Below are 26,296 nucleotides of genomic sequence, written 5' to 3'. Positions count from 1 at the left end.
GCCGATCGTGTTGTTTTCGAGACCGATATTAAAACGCTATAAAAAATCCTTTATTACTCTGAAAGTTAGTGGCCTAATCTTTATTTTGATTACAAAATCGGAATCAGCATGTCTGATTTACCTAGTAAATACGATAAAAGTTGTTCGTGGCAGTTATGGTTTAAGATAAAACATACAAACTACCAAACTGGTTTTTAGCATTCCTCTTTATTTATACTTTGGAAATTTCAATCAAGCGAAATATTAAAATATTTTGGGGATAGTATTATGTTATAAACTGAATTCTAACAATCAAATATCTAATTTCTACAAAACAGGAAGCATAAATATTTATTTCATTTGGTGATATTGACTTCACTGCTGCCTCAGAGCTTGTAAATTTGCTCACAACTGCGTGTAATATTTCTCCATATTATTTTAGTATCTGGTTTATTAATTGCAAATGGCGGCATTTAGTAGTATAATCCCACAGTAAAGCAGAAAGTCATGTGACAAAGTAAAAATATACGTTATTTAACTATACAACAGATTTTATCAATTTCTGTCATAAGAGAGGAGCAATTTAAAATTCTACCGCGGTTTAAATTTTGCAGCCGGATAAACAGACAGACAGAGTTTTAATATTTATATAATATATACTAAAAATTAAATACTTTCTTTACAAAAACAGCAAACACCACTTTAGAACATTTTGTGACTTTAGACTTGCTGCTGTTCGCTGTTTTGTGCTTTTACAATTTTGTTGCAGTTAAAATAGGAGTATTTGAATGTATATGTTTTTGTAATATTGAGAAATTTTCATGAAAACATCAAAAACAGACATTTAAAATTTTGCTGACTTTTGAACTATTGCATCAGCATATCCAAGATAAAGTATCTAAAAGTATCTATTGTCTCCTACTGTTAGAAATGCACTACTCTTGTAGATCTGAATGAGGCTGATGAGGATATGATAAACTCTGATGTGAGAGAATAAATAATACGGAAACTTCCGGTAGGTGATTAGTAAGAGTATAAATCAAGATATGTTATGGTTGGGGTCATGACCTTGGCTTAGAGTAGTCAGCACCTTCTTATGAATAGGATGTTATTATAAGGAGCTAAACATAACGATGGCAACCAGTCACCCTTCAAAGAGAATTCATAGAGCTAGGAACAGCAGTAACTAAATAGATTTGTTATATATAATTTACTAATAGTATAAAACTGAGGAATGAACTAGTTAGAATCTGATTAGATCTCTTGTTAAATATCTTCCATGAGTATAACTTACACTTTCAATTGTAGTAAATTTACCATCCATATTGTATAGATTGATTGAAGAGAAAGTAGACTACAAGCGGAAAAGTTGTCTTACCTTTTTAAATAGAATGCACAACTCCTACTATATAAACATTACCTAGAGTAGATGGTCAGCTCTATATCAATCTGTTCTTTGGGAAGGAAGGAGTATCACTCATGGTTATTCATAGAAAGGAGAGAGAAAGGCTGATATTGGAAGAAAGCGAGAGAGAGGAACAACAAAGAGGAGGAGTGAAAGTCACACCTCTATATCAGGAAAGGAGGGAGGTACTAGGATGAACATAATAGGTCTGGTGAGGAGGTAGAAAAGGAAGCTGAAACTTACAAGAGAGGAAGCAGATGAGTTCAAAGAAGTTGGGATGACTGTAGACTGTAAGCCAATGAAAAGTCATAAGATGGAGTTGCTGGCATTCAAGTCAACCAGAGCACTGTTGAGGCCTTCTGTTAAAAGCAAATAACAAATGCCTATTAATCGAGTTGCTAGAAAAAGCAAAGACCTTGCTAAAGCATTTCAGCAACCAATGACTGCATGTGAAAGATGATAAATGGAAATTATCTTATCAAAAGCAGATAATCCCAGCTTTTATCAACATGGTATTGGAAGGTGAGCAAAAATGTCCTTCTGGTACAAACTATTCAGCAATTCAATTAAATATCAAAATAGCCTTAAAGTCTCTTAGAGGGGGTGGGTAACCTCTGTACATGTATGTTGAGATTGAAGGTGTGTTAGTCGTGCTGAGTCTGTATACTTATTTACCTGATGAGAACTTATTACCATCAGAACAAATATGTAGCCAGAGACAGAATTGCAAGTACTGACTTCTAACAGACATCAGCCATTTTAGTATATCGGGGTAATAAGATGACCCACTTTATTACAAATGTATATTACATGTAGATGTTGAATTAAAAGGGTAGATTAGGTGCTGCAATTATGAAAAATGTCAAAAAATCTTTTTTAAAAAAATTATGAAAAACTAGCCGAATTATGGGTGTGGCATAGGTATTAAAAACAGCTTATAAACAGTGACAGGTAATGTAGTTGCCTACCACTGCAATTAGCCTGGCACATTGCCAATGACTAATTTGAGTAAGCTACCATCCAAATTGCTAAACATACTACTTAGACCCGTGAGAGCAAGCTTTAGTGACATTGCATAACACAGAGTGCTAAGCGCATTTTAACCAATATAACAACGCATATCACCTAATGAATTCATTGCATCTTGCTTAGCTTAATTGGTTAGGCTATCACTGGGTGAATGGGAGGTTCTGAGATCAAATCCAGCACCAAGCAGATCTGTCATTCTCAGATTTCAATAGCTATAGCTAGACATGACAGAGTTTTAAATTTAAATATATGGATTATGTAGGCTAACTGACTATTACAAAAGAAACACAACTGTGCATTGATACTCACTGATGCCCGTATGTAACATGCATTGCAGTTGCAGAGTTGTTTTCCCTCAATATCTATTTAGTTACATTAGCTGTGCAGTAGCAAGTGTATCAAAGCCATGCAGTATACAGGATAATCACAGTGCCTACTTTTACTACTGTATGTACAAAGACATAACACAAAGACCCAAATTCCATCACAATGGTGATAATGTCTGACTCCCTATTTTCAAATGATATGGAAATTAAAGCATAAGTTTGATTAGTTGATGATAATTACTGGAGGCAATCCTAGCTGAAGGTGTGTACCTAATCCAGTTCCATTTTCAACTTTCAAACACCAACGACTATTGATTATATTTACTGTTCCATCTCTGCGTATCTATGCCAGTTTTGAACAATAGATAGTCACATAGAACCAAAATACAGACACTGCAGATTACAGTGTTCAGTCATGCGTTATCTAAGGAAAGTATTCAACAAGGAGACTCCTTTCAGTTACAATACTCTAAAGTAACTTGATATGATGATAATGGCAGCACTACCTGACTACAAGTAGGTATCTCTACAATTATTTCTAGTATCATGTGTAAATATTGTGATAGAGTTCACTAAGAGGTCAGTGGGTATGAAAGGTTAACAATACAATAACTCGTTTTAATAAAAGTAATTTCTTGTGAAAAAGAAGAGAGAACCAGTAACAAACATGTCTTCGTATCCATATTTTCACCTTTATAATAATATTTTATAATGAACTTAAAATTTATCTTGTATATAATTAGTAATTGTATACAGAGTTTTTAGTAGCAGTAAATCAACTGTTACTAGCTTTACTAGCGCTAAGCTTCATAGCTTGGAACTTTTATCAAGTACTATCAGTAACAGCATACCTGATGGGCTGAGTGGTGAAGGAAGAAGCATACGCATTGACTGGTGTGAATTTATAGTAATCATGGCAGACGAAGCAGGTGTTTGCAGATAGTAATCTGAATGCATCTCTCTGAGCTGTGGTGACATGACAAGCTCAGCAGGTGGGACTAACCAGCAGGTCCCGCAGGTGGATAGTGAATCTTCAGCTGAAATATAGTGTAAAGAAAACTTGAGATAATATGAAATGCTAAAATTCAATTTAAGCTCAGTATGTGTCAATTTGTATTCTGAATGTTTTAATAAGCTCCAAATATTCTTCAGATTGTACTTAATAAGGTTTCCATAAGCATTTTCAGGAAGTCTTTTTATAACTATGATATTCCTCCTCCACAGTTAACTCCCAGAGTTATAGCTGCAGAGTTATAGAGCTATATAGCTGACACAAATAATTACAATAACATCACACATCATGAAATTCATAAAACATCTAAGAAATAGGTAACTAAGAGACGATCCACTGATAATAAATGAAATAACAAAAAAATAAATATCATAATAATAAAATAAAATGATAGGGCAAGTACATTATGCCTGGTTCCGATTGCATTAAGCCTGGCATCGAATGCGAGACTCCGCCGGTAATATTGCGCAGCAAAACGCTTGGGATGCTAGGCTCAGCGACTAATGTTCACATGAAGATGCATCGCTAATAACGACATAAAAATGGTCGATATCCATGCCGTTTTAATAATGCTGAACTTCCACCTCTACAGTGCATTTTAGGAAGGTTTTGGCTACGGCATTGCTGCTGGCAACTACCGTCGGTCCTCGGTGCGTAGGTTCCCATTTCACCGCTAATAGCATGCGGTGCAGTCGCTGGTGTTTGTGGCGTATATGGGAATCAGGCTTTACAAAGCAGAGCAAGTACATGGCATGAGAAGTGCAAAGTGCAGGACATGCCCAAACAAGAACATAAAATGACCAAACAAGGGCATGACAGGGTTAGTATATGACATGACATAGCAAATACATGACCAAACAAGTTGACACTTCACTCAGTGACTAGAATTCATTTCTATACTCACTGATGAGCTGTAAGGGAAAGTCTAAAAGAGTGTGATTGCCAGTGTACTTCAGAAGGAGCTGTGTTTCTTGTGGTTGGGCTGACAACTGCCCAAGGTATATAACAGCCAAGCAACTCAGGCTTTCAACCTGCACAAACAAAACTCATTTCAAACTAGTGGAAAAATTGGACAAAATATGAATTATTAGGATTTTAATCAATCTGAACTGCAAATCCTGACATTAAGTATATATCTAGATTTTTTATTTGAAGGACCATTGCTTCACCTCATCAGGATATTTACCACTTGAATAGTTCTAGTAAATATATTAGTTATGAAGGTTATTTTAAAGCTGTTTATCACAGTTTAAGATTTCAAACATTGCCGATGTTCATATTGAGCCATGGCTATGTACGTCTGTGAAACACATACTTTGTGTGTAAAATGCATTGGCAAAAGGCGGTCTAGACAAACAAGTTGATCTACTAGCCGCGAAAACCGTTGCGTCTATGATGGCAATGGTTTCCATTCATCATTTCAAAAGAAATGATGAAGGAAAACGGTCAAACCGATGAAAGTCAAGGACATTTAGAAGATATGATGAAGGACAAGCAGTTTGTCAGTTTACAGTTTAAGAAAGGTAACAGGAGAAACTGAACCATGACAACTGTTATCATAGTGATGCTCATTGAGAGATTTCACTGGGTCAGAGTATGAGAGAGATTTATGTATTTTAGTTATTTTAAATCAATTTAATTTTGCAATAAATATTTTTTATTCATGAAGTACTGAGTACCGAAAGGAGCAGAACAGAGAAGTATTGGAGCAACAGCTACTATGAATCACAACACAATGATTAAAAATGTCCTCAAAAAGTCAAACCTGAATTTAGTACAGGGCTACGGATAGACAACAACTAGAAGTTATCTTCTCCATATTGCCTTTAGTGGTTAGTTACTATGATAACTGCTTTACAGATTAGGTGATGACCAGTCAATGGATACAGTGTAAAAACTGTTTAACCCTCACTGATCACACTTGATATACAGATCCCTAATAACCTGCAAAGATCAAATACTGATCTAAGACCAAGTTTCTTAACTCTTTTGCTACCGTAAGCCGATGTATCGGTTTTCACAGTTATATAATTACAGACCATGAGCCGATGTACCGGCTTATCAATAAGGTTTCACTTTTCTTATCATTGCGAAGCCCACACATTAGCTAGGCCAATCAAATTTTGTCTCCCATGAAACAGCTTTGTTAGCAATCACATGCAGCCAATAAAAATCTTTTGGCTCAACAATTCCATTTCTAATTATTTTTCAAAACAGGAAACCAGATCGTTGTTGTCATTGTTATCGTCATGGCATGAAGAAACACACTCTATGATGCTAAAACAGTTGATAAACAATATTAGACAAGTGATTAATTAAACAAGCTAAAATCCCTGTCTCTGAAGATGAATAGAGATGGAGAACCTGAGCTCTCATGCACTATACTAAATTTGAACCTTGAAAGACATACATAGAGACGAACATTTAAAGTTTGCTGTTTTTATATGTAATCATACTCGGTATGATATGACATGGTATGAGATGGCATGATACGAAATGGTATGAATAGAGTGGTATGAAATATAATGGTATGACATAGAGTGGTATGAAATAGAGTGGTATGAAATAGAGAGGTATGAAATAGAATGGTATGAAATAGAGTGGTATGAAATAGAGTGGTATGAAATAGAGTGGTATGAGATGTAATGGAATGAAATGTAATGGTACGAGATGTAATGGTACGAGATGTAATGGTACGAAATGTAATGGTATGAGATGTAATGGTATGAGATGTAATGGTACAAGATGTAATGGTACGAGATGTAATGGTACGAGATGTAATGGTACGAGATGTAATGGTACAAGATGTAATGGTACGAGATGCAATGGTACGAGATGTAATGGTACGAGATGTAATGGTATGAGATGTAATGGTATGAGATGTAATGGTATGAGATGTAATGGAATGAGATGTAATGGTATGAGATGTAATGGTATGAGATGTAATGGAATGAGATGTAATGGTATGAGATGTGATGGTATGAGATGTAGTGGTACGAGATGTAATGGTACGAGGTGTAATGGTACGAGATGTAATGGTACGAGATGTAATGGTATGAGATGTAATGGTATGAGATGTAATGGTATGAGATGTAATGCTATGAGATGTAATGGAATGAGATGTAATGGTATGAGATGTAATGTTAGGAGATGTAATGGTATGAGATGTAATGGTATGAGATGTAATGGTATGAGATGTAATGGTATGAGATGTAATGGTATGAGATGTAATGGTATGATATGTAATGGTATGATATGTAATGGTATGATATGTAATGGTATGATATAGCATGATATGATATGTAGCGGTATGACACGTAGTGGTATAATATGGCATGGTAAGAGATAGAATGGTACGAGATGGCATAGTATGAGATGGCACGGTAAGAGATGGCATGGTAAGAGATGGCATGATAAGAGATAGCATGGTAAGTGAAGACATGGTACGAGATGGCATGGTGAAAAATGGAGTGGTATGAGAGGGAATGGTATGAGATGGCATGGTTTGAAATGGAGTAGTATGAGATGGAGTGGTATGAGATATAGTGGTATGAGATGGCACGGTATGAAATGGAGCAGTATGAGATGGCATAGCATAATTTGGAGTGGTATGAGATGTAGTAGTATGAAATGGCATGGTATGAAATGACACAGTAAGTGATGGAATGGTATGAGATAGCACGGTAAGTGATGACACAGTATGATATGGCATGATATGAGATGGCATGGTATGAAATGGTCTGGTGTAAAATGGCGTGGTATGAGATGGCATGGTAAGAGAAGGCTTGGCATGAGATGTAGTGGTATGAAATGTAGTGGTATGAAATGTAGTGGTATGAGATGGTATGATATACCATGAAATGAAAATAAAATGGCATATCGAGCAACAACAATGAGCACAGGCCTAAGTGTAGGTCATCATATGCCATCTTGTGAGACTTTTATGTGAAAAGTTCGTTTTAGTTAAACATATCGTAACCCAGAAGGTCTTAAAACTTATCACATCAGCAAGTGGATACCATTTTTTGAAACAAAAAATTCTAATATTCGGCAAACCTTCGGAAGCATTTAAACCTCCCTAAGCTATAATATCAGGCTTTTAGAAAGGTGCAAGCCATCCTGCATATCAACTACTGGGTCTGTTTCATTGTGAACTAGTCTAACACCTGGACAAATAAACATGAGTGATTCATTGAAGTGGGAGATAAAACGCAATCTTGCTTTATTCTTGGAAGAATTTAACCTTGACAATTACTGCAAAATAATTCCACTGAAGTCAAGAAGGCGCAGACTAGCATAAACATAGAGCGCCACAATATAATATAGTAAAATATCTACAATCATTCTAGTATTGAAGAAATGAGTGAAACGTTGGATGAAATAAAAAAATGTAACAATTGGTAAACATCTGCTAACCTTGTGACTGGTTTGAGAAGGCGGTATAAAATCCAGCTTATTTCCGCAATGATCACCAACAACCATATAAGAGCTTTAATCACCTCGTCTATTGATTGGCGACTGCTCAGGCAAATCTCAATGGTGATTGGCCCAGCCTCTGCAAGTATGGATATAATTGGCTAGTTACTTTGTTAATGCTCAGTTCTCATACTAATACAAAGCATTTACAGATATTGCGTTACAAACATACTACTCATATATAAGCTCTTATTTCTAGGAGGTTGTAAAATTAACTGTTGTGTTTAATATGAACTATTGTCAACAAAAACCTAAAGTGAATGTGCAATGGCTGCCCAACACAGTAGAAGTACTACTAAAAATACATCTATCATGATTTCCATATTGATTACAGGGTTCCCTCATTCATCACAGTTAATGAGGATCTGTACCCTCATGATAGGTGAATGTCTGCAAAGTAATCTCACCCTTATATGTATTTTTGAAGGCTTTATTAATGATTTAACGGTCTTAATACTTATCAACCTGGCTTTATAAGATAAAAAGCGAAATTAAAATGTTATTAATACTGTATATGCATAGAGTCATTCAGCCCATATTCCCTTACTACAGATGTTATTGTCTGATTTTTCAGTCTAAAAAAATTACTTTTTTATTATTTGAAAATGAATTTATTTTGTACTCAAGTTCATTTTGTGCCTTTGAAGGTCAAGGACATTTAAAAGACATGAAGAAATATATGCACAAGCAATATGTAGGTTTATGCTTTACTAAATGTAACAGGAACTACTAAACCATGACTACTGCTATCACAGTGATCCTCATTGAGCGATTCCACTAGACCAGAGTATGAGAGAAATTTATGTATTTTAGTTTTTTAATTCATGCAAATAATCAATTTAATTTTGAAATAAATATTTTTATTCACGAAATACTGAGTCCACAGAAGCAGAATCATAAAATTGTGAGGAAACAACTACTATGAATCACAAGACAGTGATTAAAAATGTCTTCAGAAATGTCCAATGGCATAATTTTAGCACAGGACTATGGGTAAACATCAACTAGGAGTTGTCATCTCCATATCGACTTATGGGTTTAGTGAACAACATATTAATTACTATACAGATTAGGCAATGACCAGTACATGGATACAGTGAAAACTGTTTAGCCCTCACCTAACACACTTGATATACATAGTAGCCTGCAAGTCATAAATAGTGACCAAGATCTCAGGCTAGGTTTATTAACTTAACGCCTCAAATTAATATTTACTAGCACCCGTAAATGTAATAATAAATTAATTTATATCTGACGAAAGGTAAGTAAAAAAAACTTCCTTCATAAAATGCCTTCATTTAATCACAAATTCAACATTCAGTTCAAATTACTAATACATTTCATATTTGATATTTTTTATTTCCCGTTTTATCCAAACCTGTGACTCTAGAGAAGTCCAGTGTGTCATGCATGAGAGATCATCAGGTTGAAATATAAATCAACATATTTCAAACTTCATCGATATTATCTCCACTTACTTTTTCTGTCATAAAACGCAGAGCATATGTATCTGCACAATTAATCTGAACTGCTAAAGAAGTTCTCGATTAGCGCAGGTTTTAGTGTCGATATAACAAACTGAATGTCATGAGATCGAGTCCCGTGAGAAGCAATCATCTACTTTGACCTCTGACTCTAACTTCGAACATACAGACAGAAAAAGATGGATTTTAATATAGTAAAAATTGCAGCATTTTTGCACTTTCGTAAATGCAAAATCTTTCACAAATTATTTTTAATTGTGAGACATTCACAATTGGAGACCAGATGATATATAAATACTTTTGATGTATAGAGAAACCCAAAAAGCACCCAATACATAGGATATTTGAAGGCACTCTCACCAAACATTGTCCATTATTAGCAAATGGTCTCTAATGACAGACCAAGTTTTTATTTACACATTATTTAGTAAAATGAGACTGATGTGATAATTTCATTGCTATGGCAACTTGTTTAGTTAGAGCAGAAGTTATACCTGAAAACATCTATTATTATTCAATGACACATGGCTAAATGTTATAAAAATCAAATAAAAGAATTTACAGAATTTCAAATTGCAGAAGCTATATCGTCAGACCCTTTAAAACACATAATAGGGATAGCCTTAGTGTCTAATTATGTAAGGGCTAGCCAAAAATGACATTTTAATGTTAGTTCGAACTAGAGTTATGCTGCATCTATTTATTAAAATTATAAAATATCGTGTGCTACAAGCCCTCCATTATCATGAAGCTGCAGTACTATGAACAAACCTGATTATTAAGTATTTCCTTTCAGATCTGTAATGGTGAACATTTCAATTGTATCAACACGAAGAAATGAACTAAACAATTGTTTTTCCTCAATATCACATAATCCAACATAATCCAACAGTTTCTTACAATATGCATGCCTTGAGAGTAAATACAACGAGTCATATGGTTGGCTAATGGCAACAAGTGCAGACAACTTCCAAACAGGCACAAAAACACTAGCTAATTAATTATGCGATTAATTCAAGTAATAGAGACAGTCTGATATGTGCCTACCAGCAAGGTCAGCAATCCTTAGCCGTGACTCTTTGAGTGATGTCAGGTTGGTTGGGTGGTTGGTCCGCCCTATGATTATGATGAACTCTGAAATGCTCTGAATGACTGTAGAGTATGTAGCTTTTTTATGATTAACTGTATCTTTGGCTTTTGGTGCTATGAATAAAGTAATCACTAAATGTGAAAATGACTCAAAATACTCCACTATAGAATTTTCTAGAACAATTGTGAAAAAAGTGATCATGTTAAGTCATACATCTAATAACTTCATAATTGTAATCATAAAGCGATTCACACTGATGATCAGTGGCACTTCACTCCAAAACTGAACAAAATGAAGCACTTCAAAACTGTTGTGCAGCAAGAGGATCAAATCATCGACAGTCAGTTTAGTACTTCAACACAACCATCTTTTATCCATAGAAATGTTCATAAAAACATGTTTCTCCGAGTGGTATTTACCATCATTGGAAAAATGACGTACAACACTTTACCGCTCTAGTATAATAAGACTGATGTTCCGCGATGATAACAATTTCTCATGTAAAAAAGCATTATAGAAACAGACCCACCCATTTTATTGAAAGTGAAAAAGCTATGCCAATATTAATTGACCATATATGGTAAAATGTGCTAATGTCTGTCTGATTAAAAACTCAAAAACCTACCTCCGCATGCTTTCAAGATGAACTTTCACAAAATCTTATTACATTCTATCAAAAAGTATCGGTAATTCTCTATCAACTGAGATTGTTTCTTAACTTTGAAGTCATATGACTACCAGTGTGTTTGAAAATTAACATAGACAAAACTAGATTGCGATTAAAATCCTCAAAAGAAAAATACATGCAAAATGACATCACTATTTGCGTTGGTGAATATAAAACTAGCAAAATGCTGATACTTTATGATAAAATCTAATAAAATATTGTGTAAGTTCATATTTAAAGATTTAAAAATATTTATAACATATAACATTTATATTCATATTTAAAAATTCTGATAACTTCAGATGAAATCTACTAAAATTTTGTGTAAGTTCATATTAAAGGACAATTGTTCTCAATGAACATGTTTATGGATTTGTGTTGACAATGAACAAAATTCCAACAAGGATAATAAAGGACAACTGGCGAATCAATCTAATGAAAATATTTGCAAATTTCTCCTAACACACTTGCTATACAGCGGGTGGTAGGCTACCCTAATCTACTAACACTAAAGTATGACAAAGAACTTAGGCCATGGATTGTAAATAATATGAGGCACACAGATGCACCATTTAGAAGCTTCTACTATTGCTTTTTAAAAGACCACCTTGTTTTCTCATCATCACAGAAACTATTGTAACCTTATGAGTTATTAGGTGGGTGATTACCATATATGCATACCAACTACACCAAGGAAATCTAAAATTACCGTAGCATATCTCGGCATAGTCTTCCGTTATGATAGTTCAGTTACAAATCTTGATATATCGCTCTGGTGAGGTGCATTGTGAAAGTCAATGAAACATGTTGTTATATAATCAACCTATTGATGTAAACTCAGATGGTTACCTCCCCTGGGTCAAAACTAAATAAATGCAAATTTAAAACAGACGTAGAAATCCATTATGTATTGGAGTTTGCTGTAAGCAATTAGGCTTGCTTGGTCAATGGCATTAATTACAGCATCACAGTATCTATACAGCAAAAAAACATTTAACATATATTAACTGATTGATAAACAATTAATATTATTGGTATCAGGCCTACAGCTGAACTTCTTGCAATCAACAGTCACACGTGCACAAAATTTTGCACTCTTGAACAGTTTTCTTTAAGCCATGCATATTCCAATAAATTGAATAAAATTGTATAGGCTATTTAAATCAGAACACCCTAGAACAATTCACTGCTTGAAATACAATCTACTCTTAGTGAATGAGTGCAGCCGTTGGCCTATAACTTAAAGTATTGATGTAATTAGTCTACACACCTGATTGATACAACATTTTCTAATTAGTTAAAATTTAGCAATTAATAATGTTCCTTTAAGTAGGCAACTAATATTATCATTGCGACTTTTCCTTGTGAGTAACAAATGTAAAAGCGAGCAAACCGGTGTTCGGAGGTTATTTAAATAAGCCGGAAATAGGCAGTGACAAGACGCAACTTTGCTCGGTCAGTCGTAACCCACGATACAACACCTCGCATTTTCTCATACGTTTTTGCATGACGCCCCGTAAAAGCTTATAAAGCTGAAACATGTGCGCTTGACCAAGACATAAGCTTCTAATTACGCCTGATAGAATTAATATAATTTATTTACCAGGTCTGTGGAAAACGAACGGCTCATTCAAACGCTTATATCTCTGAACAGGGCTGGTCTACCAAAACACAAATCACACCAAATTGTAGCTGATGGTTTAGCCTTATATTGGTCCTAATTTTCTTTGAATGACTTGTAAGTTACTAAGTAAAATAACGCAGTACCAGACTGCCAGCCGTGACACTCCAAAACCTCCCCTTATGTCACCCTTACTCCACCTACACGTTTTACCAGAAAACATCGTAGTGCCAGACTACACCAGTAGGGTTACTCACGAGTCACCAAGACTCAGAAGGACTCTTAACAATCCTTTTTCGCTACGACAGCACAGAGTCACAAGCTACGCGAACGGAGCTTGGATTCCCAATGACAACATGGCCGTTTTCTCTCGTCCGGTGGCGCATGCCCACGAACCCTTCCGAGCTATCGGCGGGCACCACGTGACTAATAACTCACATTTCCCCCAGCTTTTAAAAAGCTACCAGCTATCCCTCATAGTCATCCAAATACTGGGGACGCCGTCGCTCTCGCTGCGACCGCCTGAGCATTAACGGTTGAAGCTCAGGTTCATCAGGATCTAAATCCCCGGACGGAACCCCAGCAGTCTGAGGCTCACCATCCATGTTTTGAACTTCATCCTCAGCAGTCTGAGGACCGTCCTCCACATCCCCCTCCGAGACCTCAGCCACCTCACAGGGATGCAGCTGAGGCGGTGGGGGAGCAGCAGAACCGCGTAATCTATCTAGATTAGGCCGGCCGTCTTCGGCCAGTTCACGGATGCCGTTTTCCCTACTACGGTCAGTGCCAAACCGCCGTTTGCGGACATCCCTCACATGCCTCGGCATGCCATCCACGCACACGTTGTGCTTTGAAACGACTCCGGTAATCACTCCCGGTGCCCACTGCCTAGTGCGCGAAGGAGTCGAGGGTTTCACCCACACCTCATCGCCGACAGCAAACTTGCCCTGACTGACCTCATCTAACCCACGTAGATTGACGTCAAAAGGCACTCGCCATGAGTATCGATACAGATTATTCGAGGGTACCGAACCCCCATCTGTACCCTTGCGAGGCGTGACATTATACCAGAACGTCGCCTCCTCGGGGCTAATTCTTCCCCTCTCGGCAATCCTCTTGATTGTCCGGTGATTCCTCTCAACGATTCCGTTGCCACTCGGGGCGTAAGCGGCACGAAATCTCAGAGAAATCCCCCACTCGTCAGCGAACTGTGCAACAGTTGCTGACCTAAACGCCATGGAATTGTCCATTAACAATTCGTCACACGGCCCTCGCTCAATTACGATCGTGCGTAACTGAGCCACGATGTGCGCTGCCGTCTCACTTGGCAAGCGGCGCCAGATAGCGAAACGTGACGGCCCGCAATCAACCATGGACAGGAACACCTGGCCGCCATAGTGAGTCACGTCTATGGCCACCCGGCACCAGTTCCCCTCGACAGCCAAGCTGCCTGTTTCCACGAGGTTCTCACCTCTCGGAGCCGGGTCAACGCGCTGACAGGCCTCACAGCCAGCCAGCTCGCGTTTGACCTGCTCCCGTGTCAAGTCACTGCGTACTTGCTGAGCAAGGTACAGTGTTCTCTCGACACCCAGATGGTGAGGCAAATGAGCCGCCCACACAGCATCCCCGAGGGTCTCGCCGGTGAAGATGGCAGCAGCCATGCTCTCGGCCTCGCCTCCACTCATCCCACGATGCCCGAGCCACTTCTTGGGCACCCTCGTCATCCTATCCGCCTTGTTCTCCACAGTAGGTACAAGACGCATAGTGACCGATAAGCCGTACTCGGTGATCGTATCACGGATCACCCCCAGCCGACGCTTCACCAGCATCTCTGCAGCACCTTTCGTGCGAACACGATTGCGCCCGTCAATTGTATTTGACATCCAACTGACAACTGTGAGAGAGTCAACCGCCAAGGTGAAGGTCTTGAACCCCCACGCAATAGCCAGGTTAACACCTCGTCCCACAGCTTCCAATTCGGCAACATTGATGTGTGAATGGTCTGACTCCTTCCTCAGCCACGACGCATCCTCAACAATGCTGCCATCAACCTCGATTGCCACACCGAGGCCCAGAGAGCTAGCATCTGTCCACACAACGACCGAACCGTCCGGTCTTACGTGCCACGGACCCCTAACAGGGTCCTCCTGACATACCCTTGTGTAAAGCTCACTAGCTAGCGAGCGGACCTCTTTTTCAACAGGGGCATCCCAGGCTCCGTTGCATCCCAGCCGCTTCAAGAAGCTGCAATAGGGCCGCAACCACCCAGCCACTGGGTAATGACCGACAAGTCGGCCACAAAACGAGAAAAGCTCTCTCTTAGTCAGCCCAGCTGGCTCAAGATGAATTTCGGAGAGTGCAGTTCCCCTCGACATCTGCAAATGTCCACGAGCATTTCCCTTTAGAGAGATGCCCAACAACCGACCGCCATCAAGGCCCTCCGGCTCTTTCGTCGCCAGTCCATACTTAGCAAGGTGCTTCCTCAGCTCCTCCACGCCAAGCACAGACTCCTGCACCACTATATCGTCGATATAGTGGTCAGTCCCTCGTCGGACCCGCTCGTCGAGCGAAAGAACCTTGCCTAGGATTTTGGTCATGATCCTAGGAGCACACGAAAGCCCGAAGCCTAAACGTGTCAGCGCATAAGGGACCCCCTTATACTTCACGACCTGGTATTTCCACAGGTCCTCCGAAACATGGATTTGTAGGTACGCGGACTTGAGGTCAACTACCCCAAGTCTGCCACGCAACTGTCTCCACTTCCGGATTTTCTCGCCGCACACAGCGACCGCGTCACCTCCCGTGTGACTCTCGACAAACGCGTTCAGCTCACGGTAGTCCATGACCGGTCGCACTTTGTCCTTCGTTGGTTGGAACACAGCCAAAAGGGGGATAATACCCTCAATGGGCCGACTCCACCTTTTCAACCAACCTTTTGAGATCCAGCTCTCAATTTCAGCACAGTACCGCTCATGCAGGTTAGGTGCCCGAGTACACTTGTACTCCGCGACCCGGGTCTGCAATCCTTTCGGAGATTCCCCGGACCACCGCCAGCTAACGGTCCATCGGCCTTGGGCAAAAGTGGCAACAAAATCGGGGTCGTCGACTCGCAGTGACACCAGATCACCACCCAACCCCGACAACGGTGCCACCCTTGCCACCCCGCATGCGCAGCCAGCCCCAGTATCCTGCCCAGCAGGTACTCCACAGCATCCATTCTGATAGGGTTTCCCCCACCTGACCGAATACTTCGCATCACTTCCTCTACGGACAGTGACACCTCCCATGTGGTCAATGACGTCGCCACCCAGCAAGCAGTCAACCCCAAGATTGCACAGCTTGTCCATAACGAGTGCCGTAACACCGAAACAGTGTCCCTGTACACCGACGACCACCCGACACTGACCCTTCACATGAGACGCCTTACAATCCGCTGTCAACAGCGGGTGGCTCGGCCTAAGTCGGGTTGAGCCTGTCAACACCTGCGGACTTACCAGAGTCCTCTCGCTTCCAGTGTCAACCAGACACTGAAAACCGCAACCATTCAGAATTGCTCGAACGACCGACATACGACCGCTCGTCGTAGGCTCGCCAGTTGCCCCGGACAGCCAAGGACTGTCCCGCAGTACACTCTTACTGCTTACATGTGACCTCCAGCCTCCCCCTGTCACGCCAACGCCACCTCGGGTCCCCCTGATGTTATGGGACCCCTCGTAAGCCTGGCTTACACGGTGTCCATATGAGAAGATGCGGCGCCCCGAGTTGCATCCTCCTGATGAAAACCCGGCTCATCCTCCGTGAGCCCTGCCGCCGCCCCAGGCGGTGGCCGTACAGGACAATCCCGTACAAAGTGATCCGTGCTGCCGCACCGGAAACACCCGACCCTCTTGCCAGAAGAGGTCTTTTTCGCCCCCGTACCAGACGAAGGCCGCTTAATACGTGGGCAGTCCTTCACCCGGTGTGGACCCCCACATCGAAAGCAACTGTCTTTGCTTCCCGGCTGCTTGCTAGAAGCAGCCCCCAACTGCTTGCCAGAAGCAGTCGCCGGCCGGTTACCAGAACTGGCCGCTGAGCTAATTGTTGAGGGGCGACCCTCAACAGCTCTCCGGGAAACCAACTTTCCCCTCACTCGGTTCAGCACTGAACCAAAGTCAGCAGTATACGCCTGATCGTGCGTAACTGCCCACTCGTAGACTGACTCGGGCAGCCCTTCATAGAACTTGGTCCTAAAAACCAGGTCCTCCAGCGTCACCCCCAGTCTACCGCCGAGCCGCTCCAAGCGGTCCAGGTACACGTCAACTGTCTCCCCGGATTCGAGTCGACAGCTGACAAAGCGACGCCATGCCTCCTGTCGAGGCATGGCGTACTCGGCAGTCAAAACTGCCTTCACGACATCCCACTGGGATGCGTCGCCCACCCTCATGCGCCCATGCACTCTGGCAGCAGTGCCATCGAGCATGTACGCAATCAGCGTGCACGGAGCAATGTGCTCCAACTCACACAGTCGCTCGTACTGCGAGAGCCATGCGGTTACCTCAACCGCACCATCACCGGCAAATGGCTGCATCTGCCGGCTCAGCCTTTCTAAAATAGGCCCTCGTGCCTGGTTCATCAGATTCGCTAAAAAAGCGGCATCTAAAACCAGCGGCACTGTTACAGCGCCCGCGGCGCCCTCGGGTGGCTGACCACCTCCGCCATCGGTAGATGGCTCAGCCTTTTGGCTGCTCCCGGGCGCGCTCATGGCCCGCTCGTGCTCACCTCAGCCCAGCTGAGTGGCACCACCTAACAACAAGGCAAAGTAAATACAAATATATAGGCCGAAATAGCTTGTAAGTTACTAAGTAAAATAACGCAGTACCAGACTGCCAGCCGTGACACTCCAAAACCTCCCCTTATGTCACCCTTACTCCACCTACACGTTTTACCAGAAAACACCGTAGTGCCAGACTACACCAGTAGGGTTACTCACGAGTCACCAAGACTCAGAAGGACTCTTAACAATCCTTTTTCGCTACGACAGCACAGAGTCACAAGCTACGCGAACGGAGCTTGGAATCCCAATGACAACATGGCCGTTTTCTCTCGTCCGGTGGCGCATGCCCACGAACCCTTCCGAGCTATCGGCGGGCACCACGTGACTAATAACTCACAACTCTTTTTCGCCCCCGTACCAGACGAAGGCCGCTTAATACGTGGGCAGTCCTTCACCCGGTGTGGACCCCCACATCGAAAGCAACTGTCTTTGCTTCCCGGCTGCTTGCTAGAAGCAGCCCCCAACTGCTTGCCAGAAGCAGTCGCCGGCCGGTTACCAGAACTGGCCGCTGAGCTAATTGTTGAGGGGCGACCCTCAACAGCTCTCCGGGAAACCAACTTTCCCCTCACTCGGTTCAGCACTGAACCAAAGTCAGCAGTATACGCCTGATCGTGCGTAACTGCCCACTCGTAGACTGACTCGGGCAGCCCTTCATAGAACTTGGTCCTAAAAACCAGGTCCTCCAGCGTCACCCCCAGTCTACCGCCGAGCCGCTCCAAGCGGTCCAGGTACACGTCAACTGTCTCCCCGGATTCGAGTCGACAGCTGACAAAGCGACGCCATGCCTCCTGTCGAGGCATGGCGTACTCGGCAGTCAAAACTGCCTTCACGACATCCCACTGGGATGCGTCGCCCACCCTCATGCGCCCATGCACTCTGGCAGCAGTGCCATCGAGCATGTACGCAATCAGCGTGCACGGAGCAATGTGCTCCAACTCACACAGTCGCTCGTACTGCGAGAGCCATGCGGTTACCTCAACCGCACCATCACCGGCAAATGGCTGCATCTGCCGGCTCAGCCTTTCTAAAATAGGCCCTCGTGCCTGGTTCATCAGATTCGCTAAAAAAGCGGCATCTAAAACCAGCGGCACTGTTACAGCGCCCGCGGCGCCCTCGGGTGGCTGACCACCTCCGCCATCGGTAGATGGCTCAGCCTTTTGGCTGCTCCCGGGCGCGCTCATGGCCCGCTCGTGCTTACCTCAGCCCAGCTGAGTGGCACCACCTAACAACAAGGCAAAGTAAATACAAATATATAGGCCGAAATAGCTTGTAAGTTACTAAGTAAAATAACGCAGTACCAGACTGCCAGCCGTGACACTCCAAAACCTCCCCTTATGTCACCCTTACTCCACCTACACGTTTTACCAGAAAACACCGTAGTGCCAGACTACACCAGTAGGGTTACTCACGAGTCACCAAGACTCAGAAGGACTCTTAACAATCCTTTTTCGCTACGACAGCACAGAGTCACAAGCTACGCGAACGGAGCTTGGATTCCCAATGACAACATGGCCGTTTTCTCTCGTCCGGTGGCGCATGCCCACGAACCCTTCCGAGCTATCGGCGGGCACCACGTGACTAATAACTCACAACTCTTTTTCGCCCCCGTACCAGACGAAGGCCGCTTAATACGTGGGCAGTCCTTCACCCGGTGTGGACCCCCACATCGAAAGCAACTGTCTTTGCTTCCCGGCTGCTTGCTAGAAGCAGCCCCCAACTGCTTGCCAGAAGCAGTCGCCGGCCGGTTACCAGAACTGGCCGCTGAGCTAATTGTTGAGGGGCGACCCTCAACAGCTCTCCGGGAAACCAACTTTCCCCTCACTCGGTTCAGCACTGAACCAAAGTCAGCAGTATACGCCTGATCGTGCGTAACTGCCCACTCGTAACTGCCCACCGAATCCACGAATTTCACAGAATTCACAGATCTATTCTGCCGAATATCATAAATTCGTCTGAGCTGTGCATGCACACCGAATTCGTTACCGAAACGCGGTTAATTGGCTAACCAATTTTTTTAGCGAGCACGATTCTATTAGCTTTGACAAGTGATATAGTCCAAGACACGTACGACGACACACAATACAAGCAGGCCGCTTAATACGTGGGCAGTCCTTCACCCGGTGTGGACCCCCACATCGAAAGCAACTGTCTTTGCTTCCCGGCTGCTTGCTAGAAGCAGCCCCCAACTGCTTGCCAGAAGCAGTCGCCGGCCGGTTACCAGAACTGGCCGCTGAGCTAATTGTTGAGGGGCGACCCTCAACAGCTCTCCGGGAAACCAACTTTCCCCTCACTCGGTTCAGCACTGAACCAAAGTCAGCAGTATACGCCTGATCGTGCGTAACTGCCCACTCGTAGACTGACTCGGGCAGCCCTTCATAGAACTTGGTCCTAAAAACCAGGTCCTCCAGCGTCACCCCCAGTCTACCGCCGAGCCGCTCCAAGCGGTCCAGGTACACGTCAACTGTCTCCCCGGATTCGAGTCGACAGCTGACAAAGCGGACTTCAATGGTGCAATTACATCTTTAATAATGTAAAATTATGCTGAGACTGTTAAGGTACGGCCACACGTAACGAATTATTCGTTCAATCTGACCGAATCCACGAATTTCACAGAATTCACAGATCTATTCTGCCGAATATCATAGATTCGTCTGAGCTGTGCATGCACACCGAATTCGTTACCGAAACGCGGTTAATTGGCTAACCAATTTTTTTAGCGAGCACGATTCTATTAGCTTTGACAAGTGATGTAGTCCAAGACACGTACGACGACACACAATAAAAGTATGACCGCGATATGACTTGATACATACGATGCAACGGCCTATATGCGCTATTGTTGGTTCTCTCTCGTTGGTTCACCATGACAGGAACTTCTCATCGTGTATCCAGAATTTTCTTTTAGATGTTTTAGAAGCTATGAATTATTTCTTTTTCAATAATAATAATTTGTTTTTATGCAGCAAAAGCTCCGTCGCAAAAACAGTCGCTATCTCTAGCGCATATAGGCAGTTGCATCGTATGTATCAAGTCATATCGCGGTGATACTTTTATTGTGTGTTGTCGTACGTGTCTTGGACTATAGCACTTGTCAAAGCTACTATAATCGTGCTCGCTAAAAAAATTGGTTAGCCAATTAAACGCGTTTCGGTAACGAATTCGGTGTGCATGCACAGCTCAGACGAATCTATGATATTCGGTAGAATAAATCTGTGAATTCTGTGAAATTCGTGGATTCGGTCAGATTGAACGAATAATTCGTTACGTGTGGCCGGACCTTTACGCTATAGTATGACATAGTGCCAGTTTAATCATTTTAAATATTAACTTTCGATGATTTCACGGGGCGTCCCCATTAACTCATAAAATAAAGTGACTTGTTAGATTGTCGGTTACGATTGACCGAGCACAGTTTTGTCTTGCCACTGCATATTTCCGTCTTATTTAAATCAGGGTAAAAGCTAGTTCCCATCAGAAAAGTCGTGCGCCCTAGGCATGCGGTATATACGGTAGAAATATCCCATCAGAAAAGTCTCGCTTGTGTTTATGCACGCGTATCTCGGGTACCTGACTATGTTACAGGAACTTAGGTTAAGGAAGCCAGCTAGGCTTTAGAAGAAAAAGTCTATCGGACAGGCTTGCAGGATTATGTAGCTTTCTCAGCTTATTGTAACTTTTTTAGCTTATTGAGGCCCCTAAGTATATACATGTATATACAAGGGTGAATTGAATAGCATTCTTTTTCCTGCTTCAAGCTAGTGAAGACGTGGTGAGTGCTTATAAAACACTCGCAACAACCCGCTTTATTTTCTCACTCCTTTCTTGCGTGTAGTTGTTTGAGAAAATAAATAACCATGATCTGTTTGGAATAGTGCATCATCTTCATTTTGCTGCTAGCTCAACCTGAGGTGAGTAGTTGCTGAGTGGAGTCTTGTTGTAAATTGATGAAACAACCACAACAACCTGTGCATCACTAGCATGTATATAAACCCCTGTTTGGCTTGTGTACAGGCTAGTACATCCCAGAAAAAGAACACAAAGTTCGGCATCATTGTTATTGAACTTTGTGTTCTCCTTTCGTGGTGTGCTGGTTTTTCTGTGTGTTCTTGTTTATTAGGCCTATTTACCACAAGAATTATTTTATTACGAAATATTTGCGTTAATATCCCAAACTCCCAACCCTTTATCTCTTTGTTAGTGTTGTCATTTGTTGTGTGAGAAGTTGAGTGTGATGGAAAATTGTACATTGTGACTGTCTAAATTTATTAAGACGGAAGGTTGGCTTAAATCTCAGTCAATCATAATTATCACAGGTCTAGCCAAAACAAGGAATAATATTATTACTAGCTACAAGTGAGTACAGTGTATCATATTTATACCGTGCATAACATTACTAATTTACTTGAAACAACCGCAACTGTACTTTGTGCCTTTTTTCCTGTCGGCATCACCCTTTAAAACAAGATGGCATGGGTCAGTAGATATGCAGTAGACCTAGACCTTTCTTAGTAGCAGTCGAAACCAATTACCGGTATTACTTCCTAAAGTTCTGTTACATTACTCATTCTGTTTATTTACAGCTTAAAGACGGTGGCTACTCCATTACGGTGTATACTGTATGTGCATTCGGCAATTCAGGTGATCTCCAAAAATGCATAAAAGAATATGAGCTGAGACACAAGGTGAAATATGTGGTCAAGCAGCCAGACAAGAGCTTTACTGTCCTACTCAATGCCGGTATGCTCTGAGACTGTGGTTAATTACAAGTTAAAACATGTTACATTTATATGTGTATATACATTTAAACAAGTTTAAATGTATATACATATATATATATAATGGTCAATCAGGCCTACGCAGGCTAGCATTGAGTCTTGAGTTACATATTTTGTAGCATATCTAACAAGTGTGATTGATCAGCTTTCTGTTTTTATTTAGTGATATTACACTAGGTTTTTTAGTTTAGATACTAATAGCAAATGAATCATTGGACCCTTGAAAGATGACACAAAGTATGTATTTATATATATAAAGGTTTATATATAAACAAACTTTGCTTGTTTGCGGTGCTCTAATTTTTTGTTTGATCAACCTTTTCAGTGCAGGGTTTTGCAAAGAGGTCAAGGCGTTCCATTGGAAAGATCCTAAGTACGATTGTTGTTTTGAAGATAATGTTATGCAAACATGGCCAAGATATCAACATAAGGAAGAAATAGCCATACAAAGTTCAAGTGAGTGACATATCTTCGTGCATAAGGGGATGGCGTACTGCACTCACGATAGATATCAATTATAGCAATGCTAATTTTCTACATGTATCAGACTGGTCTGTTATTCTTGCCAAAATTATATATATTTTGTTAATATAGGATATGAATTCCTACTTTTTGTTTTTTCGGCGTAATCTTGGCATCTGCTTAACTCAGTAAACTCATGCTTCGTTGTGTCATATAGAATATATATTTTTAACTGTGTTGCAGATGAGATATTGTGGCTCATGAGTCGAACAAGAGGTTGAGTGAGCACCAGGGACCTATGATATCGTTATCAACAACTACATCTTCTTACTGGACAGTATCTACAAATTTTTTTTGTTTGCATATATGCGAAACCAATTACTTTAAATTGAATATGCATGTTAGGCCAGCGTAACTGACACAAGATCTGTGTTATATTTACATTGTCTTAGATATGAAGAGGAGGGGCTTATTCACTACCTCACTCATAGAAAAGCTTGAAATTGAAATATGAATAAATCTATAAACAAGTATTGGTATATCTCTCAACATATGTACACTAGAAAAACATAAAAAGTATTAGACATACCACGCTGATGGTCCCTGGTGCTTATCAGCCGTGATGGAAAGAGGAAAAAATCACTTCCCTTATCACACAAATAAGATGTTACAAAATATAAACAAACAATACCTGTCGACACAAGCAGAATTAAAACTTCATCATGATTATATAGAACAAGTTGATATATCTTTATACCTACTGTATGCCATAACGTAAATCATACATCATGTATGTAAATAAAAAACCTAACCTAAAGGATCACACCTTCTACATCGCCATTCATGATCTAGAGCAACAGTGAAATGGTCAAAATCTGTATGTTTCATAATTATGCACCGGCGGTGAAACCACTCATTGCAACTGCCACACAATATCATCTCTCCGCAGGCAAGCCCAAATCGATGTTGTCATGGGGCCTTTGACATGCGCAGAATATCTAAAATAAACATAGGTTAGCTTGCTAACAGAATGATAGAAAAGCCGATAGAAATTTTAATGTAACACCAATCACATTCAATTTGAGCATAGTACCTGTTGGAAGAGAAAGTGTGTGAAGTGAGTCACGATTATGTGGAGCACCCTGGTGAGACCGTTGTTGGTCTTGTAGTGTGAAAAGTTTTGCTTGAAAGGGTTGTTGATGTGTTCGATGCCGTTGTTGGTGCGTACACTAAACAGAGATCTATCACGCCTATAACACTCCATCCGCTTCTACAATAATACTGATATGAACTGATATGAACTGATATAAACTTAAGATCAAAATAATTCATTGAGCTTGTCTGTATGGAGGCTATTCCTCAACATTGTCTTAGACCCAAAGGACCTCAACGGATTATGTTATATTGTATGTGGACAGAAAATTCAATAAGAAGCGGTGCACGCTCAAAACTTTTTGAAACATGTCAATTATACTGTTAATTAAAATACAGAAACATTAATTATGCCAATTACTGACACAAAAAGCTGATGTGAATTTTCAGTTTTTTTCTATAATTCTACCTTGGGTATATTCTCACTCATCCACTGGTTTAGGAAGTACTCTTGTATCTTGAGAGATTTGGAATTTGCCCACCAGTCAGACCCCTCTAAAGCTGCCTTTGATGAGACATACTGCTCCGTTCTGAAATATGAAAAAAACAACTAGATGCACTAGAATCAACTCTTGTATTCTTTTACGAAAAGAGTGCATGGGACATGAGCCCGAACTTCATACACTGCTACTACTTTATTAGATAGATTTATTGTGTACATAGGACATGAGGAGACAAACCTAGACTGCAATTTTCCTTGGTGATGCGAGTATGATCTGTCGTTCTTCTTCTCCGATTTCATTTTCTCTTATTTTCAACTGTCTGTCCCAGGCCTGCTCACGATGGAATGCACACAGTAGAACTTTGCTTTCTAAAAAAGTTCAAGAGCATAAATCGGAAGCTTGAAATGCATTCATTTAGGTCATTTTATTATTTATTTGATCATTTTTTGATATTGGTTTATGAAGTGTGATGCCACATTAGTGAGTCTCAGACCTACAATAGTATATGTCACAACACTGACAGCCCGACGTATCATTTTTCTAAAAATCAGCGCAACTTGACATTCTTCTAAAAGTACATATACAGTACATGCATATCTTGACAATCTGCATACCTACATCTACACATACACCTATCACTAAGCTTTTTCCTTTTAGCTGAGTCATTATAGTTTAAAAATGCATTAAAAAAGGTTATTACCTGGAGGGAGGTGTTCAAGAGCAGACATCACTGCCTGAGCATAATCTATGAACCAGGACCTTGGCGATCATACTGGATTCCATTTCTTCCCGATACTCAAAGCCTCCTGAATAGCTCCTCGAGTCTCATCCATTGTTGCCAATGTAGCAGCAACCTGCGTAAAATTGAAAAGCTTTCTTCATTGTTGAAGATGTACAACTAGTGTGCATGTAGTGAGATATCAATTTTGACACAAGTACATTTCATCACAAAATAGAGTGGCCTCATCGAGATGCTGCAATAAAGGTGGAAATTTGGCTTTAGACAATGTGAACCATCAGAAGAAACAAGACTTTAATACGATCAGTTACCCACATGATCAACCCACTTCAATATTTACCGGTCCTAGTTAGAAGACTGACTTATATGGCTGTATTACCTAGTAGCCAGCATTGGTTTACACCGCAACGAAGAAGAGATATACAGTACAGCAAACTCTTACAGTTGTCTCATATGTCGCATCCAAACAACATAGCTCATCACCATAGCGCTTCAGTAGATGACGTTGGTCTGGTGTGGTGCACAAGCAGAAAGCGATGTGAGCCTCTTACATAGTCTGAAGTAAAATTGTGGCGCAGTTATCTTGGTGACTGCTGCTACCCCTATAAGGACGATGGTAACTGGTAAAAATCTACATACACCGTACACAGACCTGCCAACCCAAGAGTTGGGCAATGCGTGAGATTTGGTTTTGGGGCAATTGATGTATCAATGATAGTATATATGAAATTGTGGAAATCGGGGCAAAAATCTCACGCATTTTCATTTTTTCTTTGGGGTGATTGCGTGAGTCTCACGCCCAATGCGTGAGAGTTGGCAGGTA

The 26,296-nt window shown here is 41.2% G+C and overlaps 3 protein-coding genes and 1 long non-coding RNA gene across 4 annotated transcripts in view; 2 read left to right on the top strand and 2 right to left on the bottom strand.

Annotated features, from left to right (window-relative positions):
* The window catches only part of LOC137398362 (CARD- and ANK-domain containing inflammasome adapter protein-like), a 33,684-nt gene extending 32,708 nt beyond the window's left edge, over window positions 1–976 (top strand). The window contains exon 7 of the mRNA XM_068084470.1: window positions 927–976. Within this exon, the coding sequence (XP_067940571.1) occupies window positions 927–976 (50 nt within the window). The remainder of the gene's footprint in view (window positions 1–926) is intronic.
* Window positions 977–13,556: 12,580 nt separating this feature from the next.
* LOC137398361 (uncharacterized) lies at window positions 13,557–16,658 on the bottom strand. The gene has a single exon (XM_068084469.1). The coding sequence runs from the start codon at window positions 16,656–16,658 to the stop codon at window positions 13,557–13,559; it is 3,102 nt and encodes a 1,033-aa protein (XP_067940570.1).
* Window positions 16,659–21,525: 4,867 nt separating this feature from the next.
* Window positions 21,526–23,505, top strand: LOC137399001 (uncharacterized). The gene is made up of 3 exons (XR_010979106.1): window positions 21,526–22,639; window positions 23,003–23,133; window positions 23,383–23,505. It is a non-coding gene; the product is annotated as an uncharacterized lncRNA (long non-coding RNA).
* Window positions 23,506–23,921: 416 nt separating this feature from the next.
* LOC137398992 (uncharacterized) lies at window positions 23,922–26,025 on the bottom strand. The gene is made up of 6 exons (XM_068085161.1): window positions 25,916–26,025; window positions 25,435–25,588; window positions 24,972–25,102; window positions 24,701–24,821; window positions 24,233–24,409; window positions 23,922–24,137 (listed from the first exon to the last, which is right to left on the bottom strand). The coding sequence occupies exons 3-6, from the start codon at window positions 25,031–25,033 to the stop codon at window positions 24,075–24,077; spliced, it is 423 nt and encodes a 140-aa protein (XP_067941262.1). The 5' UTR covers window positions 25,034–25,102; window positions 25,435–25,588; window positions 25,916–26,025; the 3' UTR covers window positions 23,922–24,074.
* Between the last annotated feature and the right edge of the window lie 271 nt (window positions 26,026–26,296).

Source organism: Watersipora subatra, chromosome 6 (genome assembly GCF_963576615.1).
Source record: "Watersipora subatra chromosome 6, tzWatSuba1.1, whole genome shotgun sequence".
NCBI lineage: Eukaryota > Metazoa > Bryozoa > Gymnolaemata > Cheilostomatida > Watersiporidae > Watersipora > Watersipora subatra.
The sequence above is the reverse complement of the archived record's forward strand: the minus strand, read 5'-3'. Positions and strand labels throughout refer to the sequence as shown.

Bases quoted from the DNA above. Each gene is read 5' to 3' on its own strand.
- LOC137398992 (XM_068085161.1), bottom strand. From the start codon at position 25,033: ATGAAATCGGAGAAGAAGAACGACAGATCATACTCGCATCACCAAGGA. The intron at 24,410-24,700 runs GTAGAATTATAG...GTATTATTGTAG, and splicing joins TGAGTGAGAATATACCCAAG to AAGCGGATGGAGTGTTATAG. The intron at 24,138-24,232 runs GTACTATGCTCA...TGTTTATTTTAG, and splicing joins CACACTTTCTCTTCCAACAG to ATATTCTGCGCATGTCAAAG.
- LOC137398361 (XM_068084469.1), bottom strand. From the start codon at position 16,658: ATGTCGGTCGTTCGAGCAATTCTGAATGGTTGCGGTTTTCAGTGTCTG.